Source organism: Paramisgurnus dabryanus, chromosome 20, assembly GCF_030506205.2.
Source record: "Paramisgurnus dabryanus chromosome 20, PD_genome_1.1, whole genome shotgun sequence".
NCBI classification, from domain to species: Eukaryota; Metazoa; Chordata; class Actinopteri; order Cypriniformes; family Cobitidae; genus Paramisgurnus; species Paramisgurnus dabryanus.
This window is the reverse complement of record NC_133356.1, coordinates 8,492,105-8,501,895: the sequence shown is the minus strand read 5'-3', so window position 1 is coordinate 8,501,895 and position 9,791 is coordinate 8,492,105. Positions and strand designations below refer to the sequence as shown.

At 39.9% G+C, this 9,791-nt stretch overlaps 1 protein-coding gene across 2 annotated transcripts in view; it reads left to right on the top strand.

The window, feature by feature from the left end:
• The first annotated feature begins 388 nt into the window (after positions 1-388).
• Positions 389-9,791, top strand: part of LOC135786705 (tripartite motif-containing protein 16-like protein) — a 38,862-nt gene continuing 29,459 nt past the window's right edge. The window contains exons 1-7 of one of the 2 annotated variants that reach the window (XM_065296222.2): positions 392-1,081; positions 1,199-1,254; positions 1,365-1,460; positions 1,569-1,802; positions 1,994-2,150; positions 2,249-2,308; positions 2,437-3,242. In XM_065296222.2, the coding sequence (XP_065152294.1) occupies positions 742-1,081; positions 1,199-1,254; positions 1,365-1,460; positions 1,569-1,802; positions 1,994-2,150; positions 2,249-2,308; positions 2,437-2,972 (1,479 nt within the window). In that variant the 5' untranslated portion in view covers positions 392-741 and the 3' untranslated portion in view covers positions 2,973-3,242. Of the gene's footprint in view, positions 1,082-1,198; positions 1,255-1,364; positions 1,461-1,568; positions 1,803-1,993; positions 2,151-2,248; positions 2,309-2,436; positions 3,243-9,791 lie in introns of those variants that run through there. The other variant, XM_065296223.2, reaches the window with a different exon arrangement.

The following is a 9,791-nucleotide window of genomic DNA, read 5'->3' as shown; positions in this document are numbered from 1 at the left end:
ATTCCCTTTAAAAGTCCCAATCGTCTCGTCAGGAAGAGCCTGCTGATCAAATCAACCTTACTATTTCTATAAATAGCTCGACTGCTGTAACTGTGAATACAGTAGAATGCATTAATGTTATAAATAGACTGGTGGAGAGCATCATTGTGCGTGTTTCAGACACGTGCGCTTTATGCCTCTGTGTGCGCGCGTTTTAAACCCGTATGCGCTTTTATAAAGTAAACCTTTGCATGTAAAGAAGTTACATTAGTACTTCAGAGGTACATATTGGTACCAAATATGTAGATTGTGTTATGTTTCATTTTATGAACCCAAAACATCAACTTCATGAATTTTCATGCTGGTTTAAGGTGGAAGTAGGTGGTCTAAGCTTCAAGGCTGACCAGCTTAGTCCAGCTAGACCAGCTTGCTACACCAGCTAAAACCAAGCTGGGAGACCAGCTAAAACCAGCTCAGCAGCTTATGCTGGTCTTAGCTGGATTTTTCAGTAGGGGTGGCACAGACAGCATCACACCACCACATATATTAGTACATCATGTTTTCTGCGACATCCGCTTGATGACATCACTGAGTTTAGTTGTAGGCCATTAGTTCACAGATATGCAGTTAGTCTATCTGTGAAATACACATTTTATGCAATAACCCGCATGCCTTAGTGTGTGGGCAGTGTACCAAACAATGTGAGTCATACAGATCAAATCGTCTGAGAACCCTCCCATATGAAAAACCTGTTGTTCAAGCATGTACCCAGGGAGGTATATAAGCCGTTCAATCAGTCTGTACTTCACACAACTCTCTCTCTCTCGTGAAATGGCAGACAGCAGTATTTTATGGGCTGAGGAGCAGTTCAGATGCTCCATCTGTCTTGATCTACTCAAGGATCCAGTGACCATACCATGTGGACACAATTACTGTATGAGATGCATTGGATGCTATTGGAATCACGATGGACAAAGTGGAGCTTACAGGTGCCCACAGTGCAGAAAGAGCTTTGCTTCAAGACCTGTTTTATTTACAAATGTATTGTTGGCTGAAATGGTGCAGAAACTGAAGAAGATTACAAATCAAGATGAGAATTCAGGTAAGAAATACAATTTGATTTATGACACCGGATGATTTCAGGAGATGATTTATCGTCAACACAATACATTTCTGGAGGTTCACTGACTGACTAACCAATAATGCATTTGTATGACAGATGAACACAGAAATCATCACACTGTCCCATCTGGGACAAAAATGACCAAGATACAGGTATAAAGTTACATTTTACATATAATAAATTTCTGTAAATGTTACACATAATCAATCATAAAACAACACTGAATGCATAGATTTCTAAGGTTTGTTTTGTTCTCCAACAGGGTCATTTGGGGCAAATGCAAAAAAACGTTCAGCAGAAGATTCAACAGCGAGAGCAAGAACTTGAGAAGTTAAAAGAAGCTGTAGAGTCACATAAGGTGAGTGTTTAGGAGAAGTGAATATTGTATTGCACTTTAAGTCGCTTTGGATAAAAGTGCGTAAATGTTCAGTAAATGTAAATGAATGAATCGTTTGTGTCGTGACAGCGTTCTGCACAGACAGCAGTGGAGAAGAGTGAGAAGATCTTTACTGAACTCAACTCATGCATTGAGAGAAGTCACTTTGAGGTGACACAGCTGATCAGAGATCAGGAAAAGACGGTTGTGAGTCAAGCTGAAGGTCTCTTGAAACAGTTGGAGCAGGAGATTAAAGATCTGAGGAGGAGAAAAGTCGAGTTGGAGGAGCTTTCACAAAATAAGGATCAAATTCACGTCCTCCAGGTAAGAAACAAGACAAACGTCTTTAACATTTCCCTCAGCTGTGTTTGTAAGCATAACTGTTTTATAATGAAGCTATTGAGAAAGTCTTAAAAGCAAAGCCCTGGTAAACGCTCCTGCATTTTGTTGATGAACCACACTCATGTTTGTAAGATGTTTTGTAAAGTAATTTGATCTTTTGTTTGTTTGTGTAGAGCTGCAAATCTCTTTCTGTCTCTGGATCTTCAGAATTACCCAGAATCGATGTCAGTACTCTCCTCTCTTATGATGATGTTGACAAATCTCTTAATAAACTCAGAGACAAACTGCAAAGTTTCTGTAGAGAGGAAATCAAAATGATATCTAGTACAGGTACATTGTTTCACAATCATTTATTCATTCAATATAATATCGGTTTAATTTTCTCTTGACATGGATTTAACACGGCAGATATCTTTTTGTTTTCATAGTGATAAAATGTCAAATCGTTTCCAGTCCACTAGATGAAAACCGAGAGGATTTTCTCAGATGTAAGTTTAAAACTATTTAATCTAACAAACAGATTATGATCAACATGGAGATGAGTTATTGATCTTAGTAAAGTGTTATATTAATCCCGACACATACAGTAATAAGATTATATCTTTATCTTTACCAGATTTCCGTCACTTCACTCTGGATCTAAACACAGTAAATAAAAACTTTCGTCTGTCTGAAGGGAACAGAGCGATTACAGACACGGACACCACCTATAAATACCCCGAACATCCTGACAGATTTCATGGTTGGAAGCAAGTGTTGTGTAAAGAGAGCGTGAGCGATCACGGTTACTGTGAAGTTGAACTGACTCGGGGTAATGCCGTGTCTATATCAGTGTCATATAAGAGCATCGGTCGAAAGGGAATGGGTGATGAATGCCGATTTGGATATAATGATCAGTCCTGGAGATTATTCTGCTCTCCTTCCAGATTCTCATTCTGTCATAATAAAAAAGTCACCGATCTTCCAGTAATAAGCAACTGTTGTAAAATAGGATTGGATGTAGATCACAGCGCAGGCGTCTTGTCTTTCTACAATGTTTCTGATACAATGACACTCATTCACAGAGTCCAAACTACATTCACTAAACCTCTCTATCTAGGGCTTGGATTAAGCATGAACTCAACGGTTAAACTGGCGTCTTTAACCATTTAAAAGATATAGAGATCATGTAAATAATTTTGTCCTAAATGCCTAAATGTAATGTAAATGCAATATGATGTGATAAGTCTTTATCATATTTACAAATATGTAACAAATTCAGTGTTACATACACTTCTTAACATTTCATATACAGCATACAGATAATCCTCATATTGTGGAAATTAATTATTAATGCTGCAAAATGTACAGGTTTTCAACTTAAAATTTTTATTTTTTTAATGTACCTAAAATTGTAAATAAATTAATGTAAATGCAACATGATATATTTTTCTACTGGCTTTTTTTGCCCACACATAACTGAGTACAAGAACAACTTAAACCATCACTATATTCTCATGATTTGTTATTAGCATTGTTCTAAAATATGATCCAAATGTCTTAACTGGCATTGCCACACTGCTAGCACAACAACATATAAATATGTATTACAGAAGATACGTCAATACATTGCTAACATGAACTAACAATGAGCAATATAGTTTATCAACATATATTACAACAGATATCGGTTGTATGGCTTAATAATAACAATAAGTTAATTTTCAAAGTATTCTTGGCATGCCCTTACCAGGGCTGCCTGTGGTTGCTGGCATCACTGTTGTCAGTGCCAGTAATCCCTTTGTCAAACAAGTTGTTTTGCCAGTCATAAGATCACAGATCCGAGGCCTCATTTATAAAATGCTGTATAGAAATCTCAGGATCATTTCTCAAAATTGTGTATGTGTGATTCATAAAACAAACGTGAGCACAGAAAACGTGCATAGATGTCAAATCTTTAAATCACAAATTATCTTAAAATTTAAACGATGCCTAATTAATGTCACTGACACATAAAAAAGCACCTGTCAATGTTTAAATCCTTTACGAGCAGCAATACTTATATTTCCAAAAACCTGCAGCAAGTATTTTAGTTTTTTGTTGGGTATATTTCTTCTCATACACTGTATCAATATTATTCTTGGCCTATTGTTTCTACACAAGGATATGATGACACCCAGTTAAACATTTCATTTTGATTTCTTGCTTGACTTTCATTTCCTAAGTTAACTTTCGTTTCATAATTAATTTAAAGTGCCCAAGGGCCTCATAAAAAAATGCTTCGTAGAAACCATACTACATTTGATCTTACGATAATTTAATAAAAATGCTTTGTTGTGTAGCCAGGCAAGGCCTATCAGTACGGGGGTGTGGTTGGCTAATTAGTCCAAGACTTTTTAAGCAGGCACTGGGCAAGAGGCCTTGAAATGTGGGCCTTGTTTTGAAAGCACATGGGATGGTGCTGCTTTGTTTGGCTATGTGGTGAATTTGCCCCAGATGAGGTAGGCCAAGTTTATTATTTTTGTTTTGGTTGAATTGTTTATTTAAGGGGATTTATTTTGATTGTATGGGAAAATTCTGGTTGTTTATTTAGATGCAGATGAATTGAGTAATGCTAACTGGGTATGTTGACTGCTGCCTGTGTAGGTAAATATATGGGCTTTGCTTAGTTTTTTAAATAAGATTGCATGAAAGGTTTAATTTTGAATTTCTCTTTGGAAAGGTGTTTTTGATACTCTGATCTGGATAAATGTTCAAAAAACCAACTGATTGTTATATCTGCTATTTGCCAATGAAGGTAAATGTATTTAATATTTTTAAATAAAAATGAGTGTACAGTTGGTAACCATGGTTTTAAATGTTTAGTGTTTTTGTAGTGTTTTAGATGTGGATAAAACCTGGAATGCTGATTGGCTGCTTTTTGGGTAGCTGATAAAGGTAAAGTTGTGTTTTTGGTTTTCTTACTTTTAAGCTAATAAATGAAATGGGGCAGTTGGTAACGGTGTTTAAGAAAATGTTAATGTTTGAATAAAATAAATGATGTATTGTTAATTTTTGTTTGTTTTTTCTGTTTTAGTTAAGTTGATTGCTGTTTCTCCCGTGTTGTTTTTGTTTAGTTCCCTGGTCGGCCGGTCTCAGAAGTGTGCTGCATGGTGGCAGCAAGTGTACATTGTGAACTGTTTGTGTACGAGTCCGGTTGGCTGGGGTTCTGTTATCTTTTTTTTCTTTTTGTTTCTTTTTTATTGATGACCATCTTCCCAGCCTTATGTCATTAGCTCGACCCGTGCTTGTATTCTGTGTGTGTATCCCTTTGGGGTATGGGATCCATGTTTGCTGTGGTTTTCTTTGAAGTTATGAGTGAAGGGTTATGTTTTGAGTTGTTTTCTATTTGAATTGTGGTGTTTATTTCCATTGATTTTTTTGGTTCTTTCTTTTTACTGTCATTAAGAAATTGATGTTTCCTAATACCTTGAAGGTTTTCCACACACAAAAGAACCAGCTACTATAGAGAGCTTTGAGCTGGTGGTTAACATCTTTAAGAGCTGAGATTAATTTTGGTATTAATTTATTTAAATAAATCCTTTCATGTCTGTTTAATTGTGTATATTATTTTTGCCCTATCATTTGTAATAAACCTTTTTTGTTGTACTTTGAGTAGTCCAAAGGGTTTTGACTTTGTGCCTGTGCATTAAACAAGGTATTCTCTTTCAATTAATGTTGAAGGGGTGGCGTAGTGCTACAATTTGGCGTAGTCGGCAGGGCGGATCAGTATAGATGTACTTATTTCTTTGGTAGGCTGGGAAGTAGGTAGTGTTTTTTGTTTGGTATTGTTTTTGTAGGGAGAAACAGCGATTGACTTCGTGGGACCTTGATATTGTCACTGGACAGGATCTGCTGTTGTGTAAGCTGATAGTCTGCTGTAGCAATGGCAGAGGAGCTGGATAACTTACGGGAACAGTTGGAGCAACTGCGTGTGGAAAATGAGAGACTGAAACAACAGACACAAAATGGAGCTTCAGCAGGTGGTGTTTCAAGTTCAACACTTGAGGGTAATGGACAAAGGAGGGAACAAGCTTTGTACTTGCCTAGGGAGAGAAAATGTCCCAAATTTTCTGGTAAAGTGGGATCTCTGCCTATTGAAGATTGGATTGAAGAGGTGGAAAGTTGTATTAGAGGGAGACACATGTCAGAGTGGGACAAAGCTGTGTTTGTTTATGATCATTTAGAGGGGGAAGCTCGGACTGAAATTAAATTTAGGTCTACGGAAGTTAGAGAGAACTCAACTCAGATTTTTAGTGTTTTGCGTGAGTTGTATTGTTCTTCCTTTTCTTATGTTACCTTACAACAACAATTTTTTGATAGAAAGCAAAAAGAAGGGGAGTCTTTTCAAGAGTTTTCTCATGCTTTGATGGATTTGATGGATAGGATCCGAAAAGCTAACCCTAATGCTATGTCTGACCATCAGGTGGTTCTACGGGACCAGTTCTGTGAGAATGTATATGATCATACTCTCCGTAGGGAGCTTAAAAGACTGGTAAGGCAAAATCCTTTGTGGACGCTTCTTGAATTACGCAAAGAGGCAATGCGGTGGGTGGAGGAGGGGCAACCTATCCGAAATAGACCTAGTAGAGTAGCTCCTCACTCACTGGAAACCCAAGCTATTGTTACATGCGAAGAGAATAGAATGGTTAGTTCGGAGTTTGCAGAGCTAAAAGATATGGTTGTACGCCAACAAGCACAACTGGATTTGATTTTGAAAACCTTAAGTAATACAGAGGGAAGTTCTAGTAATGTAACTAGGCCCCCTAGAAGTACTAGGTTCCGTCGAACACCTGATGGTCAACCAATATGTGTTAAATGTAATCAAGGTGGCCATATTGCTAGATATTGTACTAATATAGTTCAAACTGGTGTTCCTGATGTCCCAAACTCCAGTGTTGGCACAGCTTTTGGTGTGTTACCAGGGGCGGAAAACTAGTGCCCCCCAGGGTGCAGAGCCACACGCTGGAGATGGGGACATTGGGCTCAGAATTGGATCAAGGTATAGTTTCAAGTTTGGTAGGATCTTGTCCAACTTTGCGGGTCAAAATGGGAACTGTTGATGTTTTGTGTTTATTAGACACAGGCTCCATGGTTACCACTGTCACTGAAAGTTATTTTAATTTTAATTTTTCAGATTTGGGTAAAGGGGGGCTTCAAGAGTGTGCATGGTTGGCTTTGAAAGCTGCCAATGGCATGGATATTCCATGTGTGGGATATGTAGAACTGGATGTTAGTATATTTGGTGTTACTTTACCCAGTAAAGGCATTTTGATTGTAAAAGACGCATGTTCCCCCAGTATGCATGCCCAGAAAGAAAAAATCCCTGCAGTGCTAGGTATGAATATTATTCAGGAATGTTACTCCATTTTATTTGACAAACATGGTGCAGAGCTTTTTCAGGTCCCTCAGGTGCGAACGGCTGCTCCTGCCTGGAGACAGGCACTTCGTTGTTGCCAACAGATTGAAGCCATTTCAGGCCCCGCTTCTATTTATAAGGTAAGAACACAGGGTAAGGCCCCAATTTGTGTTGCTGCAGCTACTATGACCATGGTCCCGGTAACTTGTCCTCAGGTTTCAGGTGCTGTAGTTGAATTTTTGTTAGAACCTTTAGGGCCTGAAGAAAATGCTCTTCCAGAAGGCTTGCTTTTGTCTCCATCTGTAGTCTATGCTGAGGGAGGGTTAGTATATGCCCCCATTGTTAATGTAGGTAGTGTAGATGTATGGGTAGCACCTCGTCATACTATAGGCACTGTTCAGGTGGTGAAAGTAGTAAAAACCCAAGGGCCCAATTTAACAATTTCTCCTGAGAATATTTATACAGCCCATGTTCATCTCCAGATGGCTGAACAAGTATCTGTTGATGAGGTAAAGTGCTCTAATTTTGAAGGGCTGACAGAACAGGAAGTAGGACAGGCAAATCATCTTTTGAATAAGTACCAGTCCCTCTTTTCTGTAAGTGAGGGTGACATAGGGTGCTCATCACTAATTACACATGAGATCCCTGTGGTGGATGATAAACCAGTTCGACAGCCATATAGGCGAATCCCTCCTTCTCAGTATGAGTCAGTGCGAGCCCATATCCAACAGCTTCTGGATAGTAAAGTGATAAGGGAGAGTAGTAGTCCTTATTCCTCTCCTATTGTCTTGGTACAAAAAAAGGATGGAACAATTAGGATGTGTGTCGATTATCGGCAGCTTAATGCAAAGACTAGGAAAGATGCATACCCGTTGCCTAGAATTGAAGAGTCTCTGGATGCATTGACTGGGGCAATGTGGTTTTCCACTTTAGATCTAGCCAGTGGGTACAATCAGGTACAAGTGGCTGAGGCTGATAAACCAAAGACTGCTTTTTGTACCCCATTTGGCTTATTTGAGTTCAATCGGATGCCTTTTGGGCTTTGTAATGCCCCAGCAACGTTCCAGAGACTCATGGAGCGTATGTTTGGAGATAGGCGGTTCCAATCTTTGTTATTGTACTTAGACGATATTATTGTTTTTTCGTCTACCGTGCAAGAGCATTTGGTACGTTTGGAAGAGGTATTTGTCCGGTTGCAACATGAGGGTCTCAAGATTAAGCTAAACAAGTGTAGTTTTTTTCAGAAGCAGGTAAAGTACCTAGGTCATGTTGTATCCCAACAGGGGGTTGCTACTGACCCTGGGAAAGTGGCAGCAGTGAATGATTGGGGTCGCCCAGAGCATTTGGCAGGCCTTCGATCATTTTTAGGGTTCGCCAGTTATTATCGACGTTTTATCGAGGGGTTTGCCAAGCTAGCGAGGCCCCTGCATGCACTGGTAACCAAATTGAGTGGTAACAGGAGAAAAGGGAAAACCCCACGGTTGCCATTGGGTCCCCTGTGGGATTCTGAGTGTGAGTACAGCTTTCAGACGTTGAAGACAAAACTTGTTACAGCACCCGTGCTTGCTTATGCTGATTTTAAGAAACCATTTGTTTTGGAGATTGATGCGAGTCATCAGGGGCTGGGGGCAGTGTTGTCCCAAGAGCAGGGGGGAAAGCTCCGCCCGATTGCCTATGCGAGTAGAGGCTTACGGAAGACTGAGAGGAATATGGAGAACTATAGCTCGATGAAGTTGGAGTGTTTGGCTCTCAAATGGGCAGTATGTGAAAAATTCAGAGAATATCTTTTGGGAAACGAGTTTGTGGTTTATACTGACAACAACCCCCTCTGTCATCTGCAGACATCAAAGTTGGGTGCCCTGGAGCAACGATGGCTATCCATGTTGGCTTCTTTCAATTTTGTTATAAAATATCGCCCTGGTAGGGTTAATCAAAACGCAGACGCATTATCTCGTCAGAGTATGAAAGATGTTTTTCCAGGTATAGAGGTCCCATTAGCGCTACGAGAGCAGGTTGGTATACATCCTCTGGAACAGGCGGTGGTAAGCATTAATGAAATCGCTGCACTGCCTGGACGCTCCCAATCAGATTTGCGGTCTTTGCAACAGGCAGACCCTGTTATTGGCCCTGTTATGAAGGCTTGGGATGGGGGTACCCCTCTGCAGGCTTCAGAGTTGGTGGAAATGGGTCGAGCAGTGAAAGAGTTGTCTAGGCAATGGGATCGATTGCGTGTGAAGGATGGGTGCCTTTATCGTTTAATTCATTCACCTGATGGCCACCAAGAGATCTATCAGTTATTGCTACCTCAAAACCTTCAAAAGGAGGTGTTTACGAGTTTACATGATGGTCATGGGCACCAAGGGGTAGATAGGACTGTTGATTTGGTTAAGCGTCGTTGCTATTGGCCAGGAATGTTGAAGGATGTGGAGCAGTGGTGCCGTGAGTGCCAAAGGTGTGTTCTGGCTAAAGCTGTCCAACCAAAGGTGAGGTCTTTTATGGGTACACTGCAAGCGTCCCAGCCCCATGACATTCTAGCAGTAGATTTTACTATGTTGGAGCCGGCGAGTGATGGAAGAGAGAATGTGTTGGTGTTG